General features: G+C 44.4%; 1 protein-coding gene across 1 annotated transcript in view; it reads left to right on the top strand.

Annotated features, from left to right (window-relative positions):
- shisa8b (shisa family member 8b) overlaps positions 1-21,217 on the top strand; it is a 44,531-nt gene that overhangs the window by 8,787 nt on the left and 14,527 nt on the right. The window contains exon 3 of the mRNA XM_072456591.1: positions 15,673-15,797. Coding sequence (XP_072312692.1) covers positions 15,673-15,797 — 125 coding nt within the window. The remainder of the gene's footprint in view (positions 1-15,672; positions 15,798-21,217) is intronic.

Genomic DNA, 21,217 nt, shown 5'->3' with positions numbered 1-21,217 from the left:
GTAATTATCTTTTTCCTGTTGTGTGAAGCACTTTGAATTGCTTTGTGTACGGATTGTGCTCTACAAATAAACTTTTGCATTTAGCCTTGCTGCTTGTCTCCAAGGCGATGTTGTTTGCTGATAACAGTCTATTGCAAGTGACAAGCAAGTGTGGTACTTGCCACCAGTAAAAGTTACGCAGTGCACCTTTAATTATATTGCATACGTATAGGTCTGCGTTATTAGTTTGTCTGGTTCCATTATCGGTACTGTAAATTAGCATTACATCAGGGTTACAACATACATTGATCTCTGTATGTGTGCGTGATTGCGTGCCACCCCTGACACTCTACAGTGTTGAGTCTATAGGGTTACAGCATGTTATGTAACAAAGGCCACTAACGCAGGCCTGATTTGGGGCACGCACATCAGTAATGTTCAATACAACACAAATGGACTTAACACGCAACTGAGGCCTTCCATTTTACATTTCAAACCTCATACAATATTTGTGATAAACTGTACTACTTTGTTGATGGAAATGACTGCCCAATAAGTCAAAGGATTAGTGTTGATTCCCATTCAAACACTAATCCTTTCCCGTCTTGCAAACTGTAATGCTGCTGCTGTGTTCTTGAGCAACACACTTTTCCCCCTTTTCCATTAGTACCTACTTGGCTCTACACGGAGCGACTCAGCCCTGCTATAGCGCATTTTCATTTGGTGCTACCTCCTCAGACCCAGGACCGTTTTAATACCCTCTTCCCCCTTGGGCAAAGTTGAGCCAAGTTGGGACTAAACACAGAGTGGACACTGATTGGGTAAACGTGTAATGTTTCTCATGACTGAGTTTAGCGCGTGGCAGGGGACAGAACACCACTGTAAAAATGTTACACAATTCCTCAGTATGAGACAAAAATGCAGACCACATGAAGAGAATCTTATAAGATTAATAGACAGTAATCCCCCAGAAGGAAAAACGTAACAATCATGCAGACAAAAGACCGCACACTTTACTACGAGTTGGGCTAACAAAGCAAGTGCCCCAAGCAAAAGCTGATACATGTCCAGAGTAAAGCGACTCTCTTCAAGACAAGTGTTCAAAGCGATTAGAGCGCTGCACTTCGAGTTTAAAAGTGTAAACTTTGTTATTATCATCTTTGATAAGATAAGAAGAAAATTAAGCTGGCAAATAATGGTACAGAAATTGACTTTACTAAACTAGCTATAATATACAGAAGCTTTACCGACTCTCCCAGCGTGGTTTTATAAACAGACTCGCAGTGTTAGATCTACATTCGCTCAATGTTTTATTTTGTAAAGAACGCTTCAAACTGGATTAATAGCAAGGTTTTGTGGACTGGGTGCCATTGAATTATGATGTAAAATACGTTGAAGTCATGAATGAGAACGCTGTTGACTTAAGCTTCACGAGCGGTGTGTTAAAATGTAATTATTCATGTTTCTTGCTTTTCCCCACATTTGTATCATTCCATTATGTCCATAAGGCCGTCTGCTCCATATGTTCTGCTTTGTTGACTGTAGCTGTCCTGTTTTATGGTTACAACATAGTAGTAGTGTGTGACACTTGTCCTCACCCAGTTTGACATAGCACCACTGAACACCAGATGTAAAGGAAATGCTACCATGGCCGAGGGGCCCACGAGCTCAGAGCCGAGTGGAGTAGAGTGGAGTAGTAACTAATGGAAAAGGGACATTTACTCACTTTGCCCCATTTAAAGGGAACATACTATGGAAAATCATCTTTAATGACTTTTTAACCTTGTCACAATGGTGTTTCCTCATCATTATTGTGATTATTTAAAAAAATCAAGGTTATTCATGTAGGGTTCTGAAATGTCACAAAATAAAAACATTTGAATTAAGGCCGTGGCTGCAGAGCCACGGTGCAGTCAAATGGCCCAGCAGTTTCAGGAACCGCGGCACTGCCATTTAGCCTCATGGCTAACCCTAACCCGAACCCGAACCCGAACCCGAACCCGAACCCGAACCCGAACCACTTAACCTTAACCCTGACCTTAACCCGGCGCGGTTTAAAATGGCGCGGTCAAATAGCGCAGCAGTTTCAGGAGCCGCGGCACAAAATAACATGGCAGTTTCGGCCGCGCGCCACGGCTCTGTAGACACTCCCATGAATTAAATTCCGCTGCTTGTTACTGTGCAATGTCACTGTGTGGAGGCGGGGCTTATTTTATCAGCTCTGCAATTTTGAACAGGAAGTCAATGGACATGTTTCTTTTAACAAATTGTTTGATAAATATTGTTGTTCACAACACATACAATGTAAAATAATTATTTAATTATGTTATACTTCAATACAAAGTACCTGAAACAAAAACATAACATGTCTCCTTTAGAGAAGTTCTATCATTTTTCTTAATGTTTGTCCGCTACCTCTTTTGTCTACTTGGAGATGTTATTTCTTGACTTATCTTGCAATTATTTAATTATGGGTGTATTTATTTCTCAAAAATACATCACTCTCAATGTGAGGGGATCCCCTCTCCTCAGATTTGACCTGTAAATTGGCCTGTTGGCACCTCCTACTTGTGTGGAGATAGATACATTTAATGTGATGCTGTGGAATATTCCAGCCAAAGAAATATTATTTCCAGAGGTTGCCAGAAACATTGCATAGTTTTAGGGAGATGGAAAATTTCAACCGTGCTCAATGGACCCAATACCATATTTCAACAATTAATCGGACTATACACAGCTCCCATTACACACATAATGCGCAGTGCGTAAGGCATCCAGTGTTCCGAGGGGCACCAGCCTGACCAGGCAATCTGGAGTGAATTACAGAATAGTCCCTTTTATAACTAAACGGAGAGCCTACAGTAGGCCATCTCTGTCTTAGGTTATTTATCATTTAAAAAGTCAACGACTCGAGTGACGGCGACGCTCTTTCTCTACAAAGCGAGTTGGAGATGCACAGGGGCACTTCCACTGTACAGGCCACAGTTTAAACAGACGCAGATAGACTTAAGGAGCAAAACATTGTTTAGATGATAAAAAGAGCAAATGAAACAAGACATGCAACACCTCCTTAAGCGCTGTCACCATGGAGCCAAACACACAGCCAAAGTGATGCAATTTCCTACTGATGTCTAAATCATGTTTTTATAAATGCAACAGAAAGCTTCAATAATTTGCAGTCAGTAGTGTTTTCTAGAGCCTTGATCTGTTCTGGAGAAGGACTTCTGGTGACTTTGGAGCAGGGGCAGAGCAGGAACATTTAGGGACTGCGGGGAGCCCTGATAATAAGTAATAAGTTGCTAATACTACTATACTACTTTTATTATCTAAAAAGCACCAGAAAACAGGGAATTATATTGTCCCCAGACCCCCCCTTAGATTTGTAATTCAAGCAATATATAATAAATATACATATTTTTTTTATAAGTTAGCCTTAAGGGGTTTGGGGGTATGGGGCACCACTGAGCATTTCTGCTTAAGGCACCCAAATGGCTCTTAAAATGACTCTTAATCACAACATGAAAAGACCTTGCCTTGACAAAGACAGTAAAATTAAATATATAATATTATAATATTTAATCAAAATGTCGAATAAGGATGTAAAAACTATTTAGAATTATTATGAAATCAAAACTTTCTGAATGCAAAAGTAATAATATTGTCACCAAAACAGCCAGTTAAAAAGTACTTTACATGTAGTTTGATCATATTGTGGCTGCATACAATTCTCACAATTTCAATTTTTATTATATTGTGACTGGAATAATCACAATTATCATTTAACCAAATAACCTTGACATCACAATGCAAAAAAGACAAACTACTATCTATCACCATATTTCAACCACTATTTTGTTAAAAATGTATTTAAAAATAGTTGACGGACTTACTGAAAATCATTGTTAATTGCAGGCCTAAACAACAATTCAAATGACCTAAAAAGAATCCGTTTTCTGACGCTGCATTATTACAGTGCAGTGTGGTGCATTTAACTGTCAAGTGAACAACACGTGTGGCGAGACTGCACATCGTCCTGGATGTTGACATCACTGGTGGCCGCGCTCCCATGGTGTGTTGTGATGTCTCCAGGAGCGAGCTGACTCTGTGCATCTCCTCTCACGTCTGCCATCGCACCGTGACCGTGGACACATTTCACATCTGGCTGACTTCATTGTCCACACGCTCTTGCCGTTTACGTGCGGCTGCAATGTGCCCAATGTGTTCTGCTCACATCACAGGTGACAAATCTGGCCCTGAAGCTGCCGCCCCGCCACTTCTCTCCAACCATTTTTGTGACAACTCGCTAAGATGTGGGTCACTGACTCAAGAGCTTCTGTTGTTCAACTTATTTTAAAACGTAAAAATAAAAAAACCTTCTGAGGTGGTGGTTAAAAATAGGAGGGAATGACAGATGTGCAGTAGCAAGAAAATCATTGGGCCTATTGACAGGAAACAAAAACGGACACAAAGTTCTACATCTTCTCTGTCATTATAAATAGACTAAATTGAAAAAAATAATTCACAAAAGCCTCATAAAGTGGTGCCATTAAAACTTGTTGTCAGTTGAAAGGATTCCAAGCCACACGATTATTATGTGGAGCCAATACCAAACAAATAATGAGAAGGCTCAGCATTTTGGTACTTTTATTTTCTTCCAAAACAGTAATAGAGTTACATAGGCTCGCACAATATTGCAGTGAGAATTTAGCGCTGCTCCGACAATTAGTTGAATGTAAGGGTGGGCGACATTGATAAAAATGAATCTCTATATTTTTAGGATAGAAATGTGCGAAAATATGCCTTAAATGTTTTAGATGAGGTTCAAGTATCACACAAATTAAAGGTCTGTAAAATTACCAACAAATGTGCAGAAATATAACTTGATTTGGAAGGGTACAACATTTTCAACATTTTTCAATCAGATTTTTTTGCAGCATTATTGATCCAAACAATATACTTTTATATACGTTTAAATTGGGCATGTATTCAAAACTGAATTCTATTTGAATGTTTTTACAATTATTATTACTTTTTTACTGGGAACTAAAGACCAAAGTTAATTTATAAAATAAACTATTAATTGTCTCCATCATTATCCATAGTTTTTGAGTTATCTTGCAAACTATAGGCCAAACTTCTACTTTACTGTCCACACTAGCATTCTCCTACTTTGACCTCTGGAGTTTTTGTTTTTCAAAAAATAAAAATAGTCTGAGTATAAAACTTTGTGACTCACCCTTGCAACAGTCAAAAGTTGAGTTCACAGAAGCAGCCGCCTCACAGTGAGCCGGCCCCTCGCTCCATTTCATCTGCTCCCAAACTTCCAATAGACCATCTGGTAGACGCTTCCAACCAACATGAGACCAGCTAAAAACAACCAGCCGCACCATGTTGCAGCAACTGGCGCATGTAAATATAGGAGCAAATGTGCACAATTATTTTTTACTCCACATTTGAAAACATTGCACGCTTTCCCCTCGAGAAAAAAGGTCATGAAAACGTAACTTGTCCATGGCCTCTGCTTAGAATCTGTATAACATGTCATGGTGATGTGGTTGCTGAGCTGAGTTGGTGATGGGTCAGGGAAGAGGAGATTTCCAGCTGGTGTGAATAAGATAAGATGAGATAAGATATTCCTTTATTGTCCCACATGGGGAAATTTCATTGATGCAACGCAGGTAGATACAGAGGTAGATAAAAGAACAGATCACTTATAGGAAGTTTGCAAAACACTTTCAGTAGAAGATCTCCTATAAACAAAAACTCCCATAGACAAAACCTCCCATTTCCCAACAAGGGATGGAGGGGAAAAATAATAAAGATAAAAATAAATACATAAATACCATTGCATGTGATCATGACAGTAATTGCACATGAATATGTGTCACGGCGGCACATAGATTGCACATGAATTTCACAGTAATTGCACATGAATCACGACACTAATTGCACATATGACGGAATTGCACATGGTTAGGTCAGTATTGCGAGTGTTCAGGACTAACAGTGTTTGTTATAAAGTCTGACAGCAGCAGGAAGGAAAGACCTGCGAAACCTTTCCTTCACACAGCGAGGGTGGATCAGTCTCTCACTGAAGCTGCTCTCCAGAGCGGACAGAGTGTCCTGCAGGGGGTGGCACTCATGGTCAAGCATAGATGTGAATCTAGCCAGGACCCTTCTGTCCCCCACCTCCTGCACCGAGTCCAGAGCGCAGCCCAGGACGGAGCTGGACTTCTTGATGACTTTGTCCAGCCTCCTCCTCTTCCTCTCTGTGATGCTGCTGCTCCAGCAGTCCACACCGTACAGGAGGGCTGATGTCACCACAGAGTCATAGAAGGTCTTCAGGAGTGGCCCTGTCACTCCAAAAGATCTGAGTCTCCTCAGGAGGTAGAGCCGACTCTGGCTCTTCCTGTACAGTGCGTCTGTGTTATGAGTCCAGTCCAGTTTGTGGTTCAGATGAACACCCAGGTACTTGTATGAGTCCACTCTCTCAATATCCCATCCCAGGATGTTCACTGGTGAGGGGGCAGTGGGGTGGCGTATGCGAAATCCACCACCATCTCCTTGGTCTTCCCCGTGTTGATGAGGAGGTGGTTCCGCTGACACCAGTCCACAAAGTCCTGCGCCAGTCCTCTGTACTCCGCATCATCGTCGTCCATGATGAGTCCGATGATGGCAGAGTCATCAGAGAACTTCTGCAGGACACAGCTGTCCGTGTCGTGTCTGAAGTCTGCAGTGTAAAGGGTGAAGAGAAAGGGCGCGAGGACAGTGCCCTGGGGCGCCCCCACACTGCAGGTCCGAGTGTCAGACACACAGTCCCGTGCTCTCACAAACTGGGGTTGGTCCGTGAGGTAGTCCAGGATCCACTCTGCCAGGTCATACTCCACACCAGCAGTCTCCAGCTTGTCCTTCAGGAGCAGCGGCTGGATGGTGTTGAAGGCGCTGGAAAGATCGAAGAACAGGATCCTCACAGAGCTGCCAGGCTTTTCCAGGTGAGAGAGAGAGAGCGGTGCAGGGAGATGACGGCGTCCTTCACTCCGATGCCAGGCCGATATGCAAACTGCAGCGGGTCCATGGCTGAGCTCACGGTGGAGCGGAGGTGGTCCAGGACCAGCCGCTCCAGTGTCTTCATCAAGTGGGACGTGAGAGCCACCGGCCTGAAGCTGTTGAAGTCTTTGGCGCGCGGTGTCTTAGGCACAGGTACCATACAGGAAGTCTTCCAAACCTGTGGTACCACCCTCAGCTTCAGGCTCATGTTGAAGACATGCTCCATAACTCCACACAGTTCATCTGCGCAGGACTTAAGGAGCCTGGGCCTGATGCCGTCAGGTCCTGCTGCCTTCCTCACTTTAATCCTCTTCAGCTCACTCCTCACCTGTGCTGCTGTGACAGTCAGTGGTTGGCTGGGGGGATGGGTGAGTCCAGGTGAAGTGGGGAGCTGATGGTCCGGGGCAGAGAAGTGAAGAGGAACAGATGCAGGGCATTGTCCAGCTGTGGAAGAGGGAGCATGCAGCTGTGCAGGGGGAGGGGCGGGTGACCGATCAAATCTCAAGAAGTGAGCATTTAAATCATTCACCCACTGTAGATCCCCCTCTGTCTGGGCAGGGGGGATTTTGAAGCCCGAGATGGTTTTCAGGCTTCTCCACACTCCCTGAGTGTTCTTCTGCTGCAGCTGCTCCTCCATCCTCCTCTTGTAGCCGGCCTCAGCCTGCCTGATCTTCCTCCTCAGCTCCTTCTGCACAGTCCTCAGCTCCTCCTTGTTCCCTGACCTGAAGGCTCTCTTCTTCTCCTTCAGCAGAGCCTTCAGTTCACAGTTAATCCATGGCTTGTTGTTTGGAAAACACCGCACCGTCCGTGAGGGAACAATGTTCTCAAAACAGAAGTTGATGTAGTCCGTGATGCAGTCTGTGATGCAGTCTGTGATGGTGTTGATGTCCTTCCCATGTGGGCCATAGAGCTCAGTCCAGACAGTGGTGCTGAAGCAGTCCCTCAGAGCCTCCTCACTCTCAGCAGACCACATCCTCACCTCACGGGACACCACAGGCTGCCTGCGCACGATGGGTTCATACACAGGCCTCAGATGTACAAGGTTGTGGTCCGAGCTGCCCAGGGGAGGGAGGGGGGAAGAAGAATAAGCCTCTTTGGTGTTGGCAAAAAACAAGTCCAATGTTCTATTGTTTCTGGTGGGGCAGGTAACATACTGGGTGTATGTTGGTAGAACAGAAGAGGGAGAAGCGTGGTTAAAGTCACCCGAGATGAGGAAGAGAGCCTGTGGGTGCTGTGTTCGCAGCCTACAGTGCAGGGGAGCAGTGCTTCACAAGCACATTCAGCATTGGCAAACGGGGCCACATAGACTGCGATGAAAATCACATGTGAGAACTCCCGGGGCAGATAATATGGCCTCATGCCAGTAGCCAATAGTTCAATGTCCCTGTTACATAGGTGCTCCATCAGTGTGCAGTGTTCGGGTTTGCACCAGCTCGTGTTCACATACACAGCCAGACCTCCACCTCTTTTCTTTCCGCATTCTCTCGTTCTGTCCGCCCGCAGCATATGAAAATTGTCCAAACCTACAATAGAGTCTGGCATTTCTGCTGTTAACCAGGTCTCTGTGAAAATCAAGACGCTGCTGTCCCTATAAATCCTCTGGGACCTCATGAGGCTCGCTATTTCCGTGATTTCATTTTGAAGGGACCTCACGTTACCCATGACTACGGCGGGAACCGGTGTGGTGGCTGGATCAATGCTCGTTTGGGGCGTAGGGTGTAGACAAAGGATTCACGCTGACAAAGCTCTGCAAACTTTTCAAGGTAGTTTATTTACAGAGAAAGCAGTGTCAAATACAGGACAGCAGAAAACAGCGCCCTGGGTCCGCTGGTGATCAGGAAGACGAACCCCCTCTCTGGGCGTACCTCGCCTTTATATACTGAAACCGCACAAAGACCGATAAACAATATCTGACAGGTATGATATCACACATGTAAAGGCCGGTTAGCCAATAAGAGATCAGATGTAAAGAATATCCATATTTTGGGTAGGATGAGGACCGAAAAGCCCTCCTCTCTAAACTGGAGAACTTACAGAAATGAGATCATGAGAAAACACAGCTGTATACAAGGCATCTCAAGGCCTCGCAGCCAATGGAGACATCTCCCATTCGGTAGTTAATCAGATGTGGGCCCCTTACATTCCGTGGAATAGACATTTTGGTAGAAACACACATATTCCTAAAAGCCAGTCTCAGAATGAGGCCTAACTTTGCATGGACCTAGTTTTAATACACTTCACCGGCTTTCTATTTCCTCCTCTCTTCTCTCGGAGTTTACATCCAGCCCTTCTGCTTCTCTGCGTTTTTTTCTTAGGATGTCCGCCGGGATAACGTGACGATCTCCGGGTAAAACGACGGTTCTCCGCAGTTTCATGAGTTCTTCCTTTGTGTAAACACGGGGGGGGGGCGGGGGGGCTCGGAGCCGAGGCACATCGCGACGACACGACGAAAACACCCAATCCAGCCGAACAAAGTCAAAACAAGTTGAATTAAAGCGATTCCAGTGCGTGTCCCGATGGTTCGTGAAGTTCCTCTTTTATATAAACGTGTACCGCGCGGCACACCATATTTTAGCGGCGGCAGGAGGGCGCGGGGGGGCCGGGAGCTAGCTCGGAGCTAGCTCACATCACGACGACGCGACAAAAAACACTCATTATCCAGCCGAAAAAAGTCAAAAACAGTTGAATTAAAAACGATTCCAGCGCGTGTCCCTATCGTACAGTAAAATTGAAACAGAAGAAACAGAGAGATTAGATGGTGATTGGGTAACGTTCATTGGGTGGTGATGAGGTTGAGAAGATGAGAAAAAGTTGGAGGAAAGAAGTTCGGGTAATGACGGAAGTGAAGAAAAAGTGGTGAAGGTGCAAAAAATTATAGTGAAGAAGATGAGGTGGTGATGGGTAACGTTCATTAGGTGGTGATGAGGTTTAAAAATGAAAGAAGGTGGAGGAATGAAGGCAGGCAGAGACAACGTTCACAAGTTAATCATGGAGTGGAGGTGAAGTGGTGATGGGGCAACGGACAGTGGACGAAATTAAGTGGTGATAAGGTGGAGGAGTGGCCAATGTGCATAGGAACGAATATAGCAATATGGTGGAGGAACTGAGGATTGTAATGGCTGTGAAGCTAAGGTAGTATTGGGGTTAAAAAGATGAAAGAGGTTGGACCTCACAAGTTAATGATGGAGTGGAGGTGAAGTGGTGACGTGAAAAGTTTAAGGGATGAATGGGCCAGGAGAGTGGAGGTGCTAGTGGGATGAAGATTCTGTTGTTGTAGTGAAGAAGAAGAAGAAGAAGAAGAAGAAGAAGAAGAAGAAGAAGAAGAAGAAGAAGAAGAAGAAGAAGAAGAAGAAGAAGAAGAAGAAGAAGAAGAAGAAGAAGAAGAAGAAGAAGAAGAAGAAGAAGAAGAAGAAGAAGAAGAAGAAGAAGAAGAAGAAGGCAGCAGTGATTGGGTAAAGCAGCTAAAGCAGAACCTGAATGGAGGACCTGAGTTGAGGTGGCGATAAGAGGTGGATAAGCTGAAAGGTAGCTGGGGCAGAATATCTAATAGTTATTAGATCGCGTTCAAATAGAAACAACTATATTGTATGATCTGCATCTAATAAGTTTTGTGATTTAATTTATTAAACCTTTCAATCAGGTTAGGGTTAAAGATTAAACATGACAATTTCAAAGGCGGTTTTATCATGCCTTATTCTCACATAGGAACATAGGGATTATCCATCAAAGTAGCACCTACACACACCAAAACCTTACAATCTTGTAGTTAAGATTTTGACAAATTCTACACACATTTTTGTTAATATCTAATTCCAAGTTGTAACTCCCAAAATTAGGCACAAATGAATTTTAGACAAATTGTCAGTATGATCTAATTACTCAAACACTATTTAAGATATGCAATAGTTCAGGGGTCATCAACCCAGTTCCCATGGGCCCTCTTGGGTCACTCTCTAAAGTGCCTGCGTGGACCTGTTCTAAATAAAGAACGGCTCATCCAACGCTTCATGTTTCGCTGAAACCTCCGCAAGTTATTTTTATTTGAGAGCTTGGTATGTACAAAATCCATCCAGTAATCATGTAGTTACAACTGACTAAAGACGGCAAACTGAAAGGGATGCAACATTAAATAACAGGCACGGACGGCTCTGGATCTGCGGCACAAACCACAGCAGAAGGCGCCGTGTTTAGGTCACAACAGCAAGGTTTTAATTTAAAGACATGCAAAAAGGAGACACATAATGCTCACCTTTGTGAGAGAATAGGATGTTAGAGCAGGGCACAGAGAAGGAGATGTCAGTGCAGGACAAACACAGAACCACTTTCAGAACAGGACCACTAAAGGACCACAGGTCTAACTCATGCATGACATTTTAGAAGTTTCAAATCAGGACTCACACAAGGCTAAAAATGAATACTGAAACATTGAAGAGAAAGAGTAGGAAAGGTTCAAGGTCCTGAAATGTCAATGAGGACAATTTTCTAGTGTTTGCTTTGCACCTTTTTGACAATTACATTAGTTAGTTTACTCATGAAACTATCCGTCCAACCATCAATTTTCTACCGCTTGTTCCCTTTCGGGTGACTGGAGCCTATCCCAGTGACTTCGGGCCTTAGGCGGGGTACACCCTGGACAGTGGCCAACTCGTCGCAGGGTTAACACAGAGACATGGACATTACAGACATTACATTCACTCTCACATTCATTCACTAGGGCAAATTTAGAGTTACCAATTTTACCTAACACGTGCATGTCTTTGGACGGTGGGAGGAAGCCGGAGAACCCAGAGAGAACCCATGGTAACACGGAGAGAACATGCAGACTCCACCCAGAGAGATCATGTGATGTTGGTCTGGGCTGAACCCATGATCTCCTTCTTGGGAGGCAAGAGCGCTAACCGCCTTTGCCACAGTGCACCCCTCATGAAACTAGTTAGAGCTAAATTTGATACAAAATTAGCCAACCTTATTTCCTAATATTCTTTGAAACTGCTGTTTTGTTCTTATCACTCACTAGTTTAAAATGGGAATTAACATTGTTTTTTTAAATTAAAAATGGTAATTACACACAAATGCTCCACACATCCACATTTATCAAACAATATCTTGTAGGTTATGATGAATGTAATTGGGGGTTTAGGCAAATTGAACTGGTAGCCCTCGACCAACACAGTGCTCTTTATGTAGCCCTCACCTCTAAAAGGTTGGTGACCCATGCAATAGTCCATAGCACATAGCATTGACATGTTATCCCCACAGATTGCTTAGCACTCGATGGACGTTGTTAAGTGTCATTATTCTCCCGGCTTTATAGCTGCCCCACTCATCATGTTCTTTTATACGGTCAATACTGAGCGCTTTGGTGCGTCACTACAACATAACGCAATTGACGCAACGGCAATTGCACTGGCCTGAATTTAGAACGTAGCCCTAGCCACGTATTTCATATGGATGTTGTACTGTATAGTCACATATCCACAAATTCGACAGTAATTGATACATCTGGTGATTTTTGTCCTTTGAAAGCAACAATTTCAGAAAAGAACAGTTTGAGCTCTCAGGTGGACACTAATTACCTCACTACCATCTCATTTCAGTCAGTCTGGCACAGCACCACCAGACCACTTTCCTCCTCCCATCCCCAACAGAGAAGTCCAGTGAAGCTCAGCCAATGCTCCACATATCTCCACATCGCCTAGAGACAGTTTTTTGGTCACAGATTAGAAGTCCAAATCAGTAAGTTGTTGGAGGGATGAGCCAAGAGAAGAATGCTTGGGGGCCCGGCGGCTCTGTGCGGCGATGAGTCAGACTGGGAGAAGGAGTAGTAGTCTATAGGAAGACAAACAGGATGATTAAATTCAGAGAATGAGGTAGATATATGGCCGAGTTTGAAAGGGGGATGGGGAAAAGTAGAGACAAGGAAAATATGTGATCATTTCTTCCGATAACATGGTATATGTGTAGGAATATGTTGTTGTATTTTGAGCTGTCGTTGAATTATTCCAATTAGTGACGTCAAGATTATTCTGTTGTTCGATATGTGATTATTCAGGAACTAAAAAATAATCATTTTAAAGGTGGTATGGACGATTTTGTTCAGCAAATTTTTATCATATTTCCTCGTGGCGTGGATAAATCATTTGTCCTGCCACGTATCAATCATAAAACGCACCTGCCGCTCACCTGCAGCTGCGTCAGGCTCGTCCCCACGTTTTCGCGTGCCTAAGCGCATGGATCTATCATAATATAGTTCCCTCAGTGTACGGGGCAAAATGAAGACGGAGAAAGACAGTTCGAGCTTACGCAGAAGTGGACAGAAATCTACGGGAGACGAGCGATGCGCTCCGTTGTGCTAATAAACAAACGCACGTGTGTGTTGTATCAGTCCGCACAGGGGAGTGCGCATGCGCACTTCCGCCTGCGTTCTCAAATCGCCGAAAAATCGTCCATACCGCCTTTAAGTTGGGCTGCAACGTTTAAATGACTTATTTTTCGTTTTGATTTACTAATGCCACTGTCTTTGTTAAAAAAACAGGTTCTCTATCCAGAAGTCACCATATTTCAACATTTATTTGGTTTATAATGTATTTAAAAAGTTGCATACTTGCAGCCCTAATCATAAGAATTGTAACTAGCGGGCAATGAGTAATGTTCAATTAGATGTTCACGTCAAAAAAATTCCAACGCTATATTGTGGAGAGGTTTTGTGTGACGTTTGTATGTTCTCACTGTGCCTGAACACAAAGATAATCCTCTAGTTCAATCCAGTTTGGTACTCCTGGTTCACTCGTTTATGACTAATGAATCGTCCATTAATGACTACCACTTCTGCAGTCACAGCCATCACAGTCCCTGCAGGAGCCTCTTGTTACCATCACTGATATCTCTCAGCAGGAGGGGAATTATTAGCGCCCCCTGGCTTTCACTGCCAGGTTCGTGTGTGTGTGTGTGTGTGTGTGTGTGGAACTATGTGGCCTTCGTTAGCACAACACAAGCACTGATGTTTGAATTATTGATCAAGGCTGCGAATTCATCAGCACTGTGAATCCTGCAAACGCAAACGGAGCGGAATGTGTTTATTCAAAGTGATGGGAGACAGGGAGGTGACACCAAGTATGGGGTTACTCGCAGAAGTGTGTTGATGGATATAAATCAAAGGAATAAAAGCGAGACGTCATAATTTATTTGATGATGGACAATGCTACTTATCTGTGCCCAGGTGTCTTTGAATATTTATTTGTATCATCAACTGTAATGACAATCGGACAGAAACACTGGAAATGTAAAAGTACACATATCACATTGAATGAAGGAAATTTTTCTGGAAATTTTACAAAGAAAAAATTTGCTGTAAATGCATTTATTTATAAGCTAAAATTGACAAACACTTGTACTGGTTTGGTCCCGGTTTGAGCTTGCCCAGTTTAATTAGATACGACTTGATTTGGTCCTAGTCCTGATGCGTTCACACTTCTGGCAAAGTGTGAACGCACCTTTAATATTAAATAGTGTATACATTTGCAAACTAAACAATTACACTTTAACACAACCATCATCCAGACGAGGCGCAGCTAAACACGAACGCGCTTATTGACAGTTGGAGTAACGACTCAGCAAAAGGGCGTGTCCCTTTTCCTAGTACAAACACGCTGCCAGTCATTTCCACAGTTTTATTAGTGTTGCAAAAGTTAAGCACAAGACAAAAAAAAATGCACCTTTGTGTCATTTGTGTTATTTATTTATTTTTTAACGTTGTGCCATTATAGTCAGAGAGGTTGGCATGTTTTATCCTCTATACCTGTACTGGTGGAACATCTGAATTAGTAACAACAAATACAGTGTGTTTAGTTTCCCCTGAGATCAAACAGAGACAGTGTGTGCTGTACATACTGTCCTCACATCTGCCAGAGCCACAGAAGAATCACCGTCCAGCTGCTGACATCACAGGTTTCATGTTTGATACCACAAATGTGTCCTTGAATGCACCGTTTACTCAGAAGTGGTCATGTGATTACAGTTGAAATAGTCAATAGAGGTTATAATGGTGGTGATAACAAAATCTAAATTTCTGTTTTAGACTATCCAACTAAATAAAAATGGTCTAAAAATTGAGAATGAGCGGCAAATTGCGAGATACTGAACTTCTCTTTGCAAAAGGATTACAGCAGCTCAGGTTAGATATTTAGGCAATAGTGATGGAAAAAAACAGATTTAGATGGTTTGAAAAAGGAGATTGTGAATTAGGGATTGGCAATAGTGACAAAAAATAATAGCTAATAGTTAATAAATAGTGTGTGTAATTTGTGTGATAATCATATTGAGACAATATTTTAACAATGCATCAGAAATATGCTCAAATGTGGCTGTAAATACACAAAGGAGCAGAAATATCAGTTCATATTATGAGAGTATACTAGATGTTTCATCTTTTTTTGAGCTCATTTTAAATGGGTTAAATTATAGACCATACTTTTGATCTTCTAATTATGCATCCAAAACATCCATTGCAATATTTCCTGCCTCTTTTGTGAATATGGGTAAGGATGGTAAAGTTAGAGCTCTGTAAACAGTAAAAGCAGATATTGTATTGCTGTAGGCATTGTGAAAAGGCTGAAAGTACATACATGTGGTTGTGTGCTTTGACAGGGCCCTGACAGATCTGTTGAAGCAGCAAGGCAGTGAGGTGAGCACAGTGGAGAACAGCAGCACCAGTCCCCCGAGCTCGGAGAGGGCCAACGGGACCTCAGCCCGGATAATGCGCAGCCGGAGCGGTGAGTACTGCACCATACAATGTACTCACTCACTCACGTATACACCACCACACTGGAAGGGCTTTACATGGATCATAGCAGGGGAAAGTTAAATAACCTGTGTAACTGCCCAGGCAAACTAATTTCTTACATGAAGTACAGAGCTAAAGCCATAGAATGCATGGGTTTCAGTCATATCACTTATTACATTTACACAATGTTAATGGGCTGGAAATGAGTTCTAACAGCAGCTGAGCTGGAGGGCAAACAGGACACGCGAGTTGTTACTGCAGCTTCCAATAATTTCAGAGAAATATCTATCCCTAGTTCTACATAAGATTAGGTTGTACATGTTCAGCTTCTCTTTGTAAATCTCTTTTTGAACCTGTAGCTTGGATTAGCGCCATTTCCGTTCGGCCCTGCGGCACTCCCTTTTCTGTGCCCTGACCGAATCATCATTTCTCCACGGCGCCTTCTGCTTATTTTTAACCATTTTAGCCTTCATAGGGGCGATTGTGTCCAGAACATTCAAAACACTCGATGTAACCGAGTTCAACAAATCATTTACATTAGAACATGAGACATTTTCAAAGTTGATCATTTCCATAAACACTGCACCTGTGCCATCATTTATGTGTCTCCTCTGAACAACTGCTGGACCAACCGGTGGTTTGGGAGAAACAGACAGGTCAAAGAAGACACAGAAATTATCAGATTGAGCAGCATGTGAGAGCTAGAGTGTGTCCTTTGTCCTCCTGTGGGTGGGGCCTCTCACATGCTGAGTAAGACTGAAGGTTTCAAGGACAGCATCAAGCTCTTTAGTGTTTCTGTCACAAATATGATCAACATGCACATTGAAATCACCAGTGCATACGACTGAAAGCATCTCAGTAAAATCATCAATAAAACTTTGGCAGTGCTGGGGAGGCTTGTATAAAACAATGAAGAGAATTGATGGAGACCGTTTTAGCTCCATTTTAAAGGATACATACTCAAATGATGAAAACACCCCAAAAGACAACTTGCGGGTAATTATTTCATCTCTAAAGACAGCACAGACTCCACCCCCTTTTTTGTTTTCTCGTGTTTCAGATTCAAACTTAAAGTTGGGTGGAGTAGATTCTATCAGAACTACATTTCCTGTGTTTTTGTTAAAAACATACAATCAAGATTATAAGAAGAAATAAAATTATTAATTAAGAGTGATTTGTTACATAAGGATCTGACATTTAGCACAGCAAGTTTCAGACTAGTTTCATAGGGACTGGGCTTTATCTTTTCACAGGGAATATGAATCACATTTTTCAGATTGGGCCTGACGCGCATTTTGTTTTTCCATCTGTGTGATGATGTGACTACAGAAATAGCACTAGGGGGGGCTCTTTTTACATAGGGCCCCGGGTTGGTTTGATTTTTAATATGACAATAAGTCCCGGCAACGCTGAGACCCAGTGCATCCTAGCTATGGGAGATACCAGGTGAAAGGCGAGGTTGGATGGGTGGTGAGGCTTTTGTAGCCGAGGAGAGTTTGGGACCAGGTGAGAGGCGAGGGGGGATGGGTGGTGGGGCTTTTGTTGGTGTAGTCGGCTTGTGCAGGGAAGAGTTGATAAGTATTGACATAGCCCTTGATCTTGCTATATTGGGCGTGAGTGGAGCCATCTTAATGCCTGATTTGATCAGACTTTCAAAATGGCTGGGAAGGCCCATGGGTGAGAGTGGAGATGAGAAGGAGAATGATGAATCTTTAGTGGGAGTAGATGTTGCAGGGGGAACCCAGGGCTGGTCTGAAGGCAGGGGCGATGACAGGGATGTTGTTGGGCCTGTCACAGATGGGTCCAAGGCCTTTGAAGATTGTTCCTTTGCTGGAGGCGGTGGAGGTGAATGTGGAGCAGCTGGAGCTGAATCCTTTGCTGGTGTTGGTGGAGCAGCTGCTGATGAATCCTTTGGTGGAGGCTGAGGTTGTGGTGCTTTTGATGTTGAAACATTGGCTTGGTCTCTGGCTGATGGAGCAGGAATTCTTCTCTCATTCCTCTCTTCTCTAACTATCTGCTCAGGACCTTGTCCAGGCCCAGTCCAATGCCTCAGAGCATGGAGCAGGTTCTCTGTCAGCACCCTCACTCCACCTCTGCATAGGTGGGGGGCATTTCTCTTAAACAGGTCCTCTCGTTTCCAGAATAGATAGAAGTTCTCAATGTAGTGTAGTCCTCTCGGGGCACACTCTTTGGACAGCCATGTGTTCAGCTGAAGAAGCCGGCTAAACTTGTTTATCCTCCTGTCGATGTTTGGAAGAGATCCACTTATGAATGTTTTGATTTCCATTTTATCAAGCACGTCGAATAACTTCAAGAAGTCTTTTTTCAAAACTTCAGTCTGTTCCCGTCGCATGTCCACTGCACCCACGTGCACAATCAGCTGTTTAGCTCCTCCATGCTTAGCCATAATATTTGGAAGGAGTGACTTTATCTCAGAAACAGTGGCGCTTGGAAAAGAATGTGTGTTTATCTTTTCATGTGTCACGTGACTTATCGCCCTGTCTCCTATCAAAACAATCCGTGTGACCTTGGCTTTTGGCACAGTTCCTCCTTGCTGTATTTTGGCCACGTCATCTTTCCTGTTTTCATTTAATTCCATCTCTGAAAGTGGTAAAAATCTGTTTGTGAGCTGTATTTTAGGTGACTTCACGTTATCTTTGTATTGTTTAGGCTTTGCTCCAAGTTTGTTCCGAGAAACAGCCTGGTCTTTCTGGTTTTTAGACAGTTTTGGAAACGACACAGAGTCACTGCGGTTTAGTTTGAAAGTAGCAGTTTTTCTTGTAAAAAGTGTGCTCTTCTTACCATCGGTTGACACAGGAATGGTATCGTGAAGAACTTTTTCAGATTCCAAAACAAATATCCGTGTTTTCAGCTCATTAATTTCTTTCCGACAGCGTTCACAGTCTTTCTCCCTTCTTCTCCCGGACATGTCGCTGGCGTCAGATATGTCGTTATTCACTAGCAAGGACCACGCCACAACAATGAAATACAAAAGAATGTTTATTGATAAGTCATGATGGGTCGATGAGAGATCGATGAGAGATCGATATGAGAAAGATCGATATGAGAGAGATCGATATGAGAGAGATCGATATGAGAGAGATCGATATGAGAGAGATCGATGAGGGGGATCGATGAGGGGGATCGATGAGAGAGAGCTCGATGAGATGAGAGAGAGCTCGATGAGATGAGAGAGAGCTCGATGAGATAGAGATCGATGAGATGAGAGAGAGAGATCGATGAGATGAGAGAGAGATCGATGAGATGGCTGGGTAGAGACTCAGGATGGGGGCTCTGTCTCGGGTAATCAGCCCAGCCGATTCAGAACCCCCAAAATGATTTAAATGAAGGAAGTTGATCTGGATCTTGACGTAAGCCTGGCTGAAAATAATGTTACGAGTGGCACGGGGGAAGAGGAGCTGGATAGCCAAGCACTCTTGAAGAGTAGCTGGATGAAATCGAAAGCAGTCCGTCCGTTACTGAGACGAGGGTTAATTCTGGTACATTTGAATAGTGTTTTAGCGTTTGTGGTCGTCGACGGAAGCAGTTGGAGAATAAGATGCAAGAGTGATAGGATTGAACGGACAGTCGATAGAACCGGATTTATGGTGGAGTCTCCTTGCTGTGAGTGGAGTGGAGAGCGAAATGTTTGCATGGATTTAGGAGTTGACGAGCTGCGGGTAGCAAAAAAGTCAATATGAGCGATGAATGAGGGAACTTAATTGAGATGAATGAGATTGAGAATGAGAGGAATGAAAGATATGAGGGTAGTAGTATTGAGGAGTAGGAATTGAAGCGATCGTAGAGCGTCGGATTTGGGACGGTGAATCAAGAGTAGGAGTTGGTCAATTACGGTGACTTGAGTATGAGCAATGCAGGAGACGGATTGATAGAGGGGAATAGATTGAGTATTATGAGTTGCGCATAGTAAGATATCCCTTATTGATCTACTAGAGAGATGTTGAATAAGCCTTCCGACTGATCAAACCCCCAAAATGTCTGGAACGATAGTGGGGTATAATTCTGGCATAATGTGAATGCCTGGTAGAGGAGACTAAGCGCCTGAGGACCGTGTAGTACGCACTGCAGCTGGAATGGGTTGGAAGGGGCCGGAGCGCTCCGAGCGGTCTCAATGCGCCAACCGATGCGCGGTGGATAAGGTGCATGTTGAGAGATGTTTCTTCTGAAAAGGAGGAGGGAATGTGAGATGAATGAGCATCCCGGTGCCCGGTGACTGTTCTGGAGAGAGACTGCTTCCCGGTGCCCGATGAGACCCTGGTGAGGACGCAGAAAAGCTTGAGTGGGATGTGGGATGAATGGGGAAGGGGTCGAATGATTTGGATGAATGGATGAATAGAGCGGGATGAGTGATTAAGGGAGGGATGAATGAAGAGTCGAAAGATTGAGTGGAGAACGGACTCTGTGCGAGCAGAGGGTCAAAGGAGAGACTGTTGAGAACCAGAGGGGCGTATCCCGGTGGCTCTGTGGTAGACGTCCCTGTGCCCGGTGGCTCAGAGAGAGGCTCTGGGAAATGAATACATGGATTGGGGCGAGCATGAGGACGCTGCCGCGGGTCGGGGCGAGCGTGTGGGCGCGGCTGCTGATGAGATTCGTGCTTGGAGTGAACATGTTGCCGGCGGGGCTCTTAGCGAGCGTGGCTGCTCTGGGGCGAGCGTGGCTGCTCTGGGGCGAGCGAGGATGCTCTGGGGCGAGCGAGGATGCTCTGGGGCGAGCGAGGATGCTCTGGATGCTCTGGGGCGAGCGTGGATGCTCTGGATGCTCTGGGGCGAGCGTGGATGCTCTGGATGCTCTGGGGCGAGCGTGGATGCTCTGGATGCTCTGGGGCGGGCGTGGATGCTCTGGATGCTCTGGGGCGAGCGTGGATGCTCTGGATGCTCTGGGGCGAGCGTGGATGCTCTGGGGCGAGCGTGGATGCTCTGGATGCTCTGGGGCGAGCGTGGATGCTCTGGATGCTCTGGGGCGAGCGTGGATGCTCTGGATGCTCTGGGGCGAGCGTGGATGCTCTGGGGCGAGCGTGGATGCTCTGGATGCTCTGGGGCGAGCGTGGATGCTCTGGATGCTCTGGGGCGAGCGTGGATGCTCTGGATGCTCTGGGGCGAGCGTGGATGCTCTGGATGCTCTGGGGCGAGCGTGGATGCTCTGGGGCGAGCATCTCTGGGGCGAACGTGGATGCTCTGGGGCGAGCGTGCTGCCGGCGGGTTCTGAGTGGGCTGTAGTTGTAACTGAGCTGTAAGTTGTGACGTGTGGGTTGGCTGAGGGCTGTAGCTGAGAGTAGTAGCTCGGAGCTGTAACTGAGCTGTTGAGCTATTGAGCTGTAGCTGTAAGTTGAGCTATTGAGCTGTAGCTGTAAGTTGAGCTATTGAGCTGTAGCTGTAAGTTGAGCTATTG

This window comes from Eucyclogobius newberryi, unplaced genomic scaffold (genome assembly GCF_026437365.1).
Source record: "Eucyclogobius newberryi isolate DKJ021-1_F unplaced genomic scaffold, fEucNew1.0.hap1 SCAF_20, whole genome shotgun sequence".
Lineage (NCBI taxonomy): Eukaryota > Metazoa > Chordata > Actinopteri > Gobiiformes > Gobiidae > Eucyclogobius > Eucyclogobius newberryi.
Note: the sequence above shows the minus strand (reverse complement) of the source record. Positions and strands in the feature narration are given on the sequence as shown.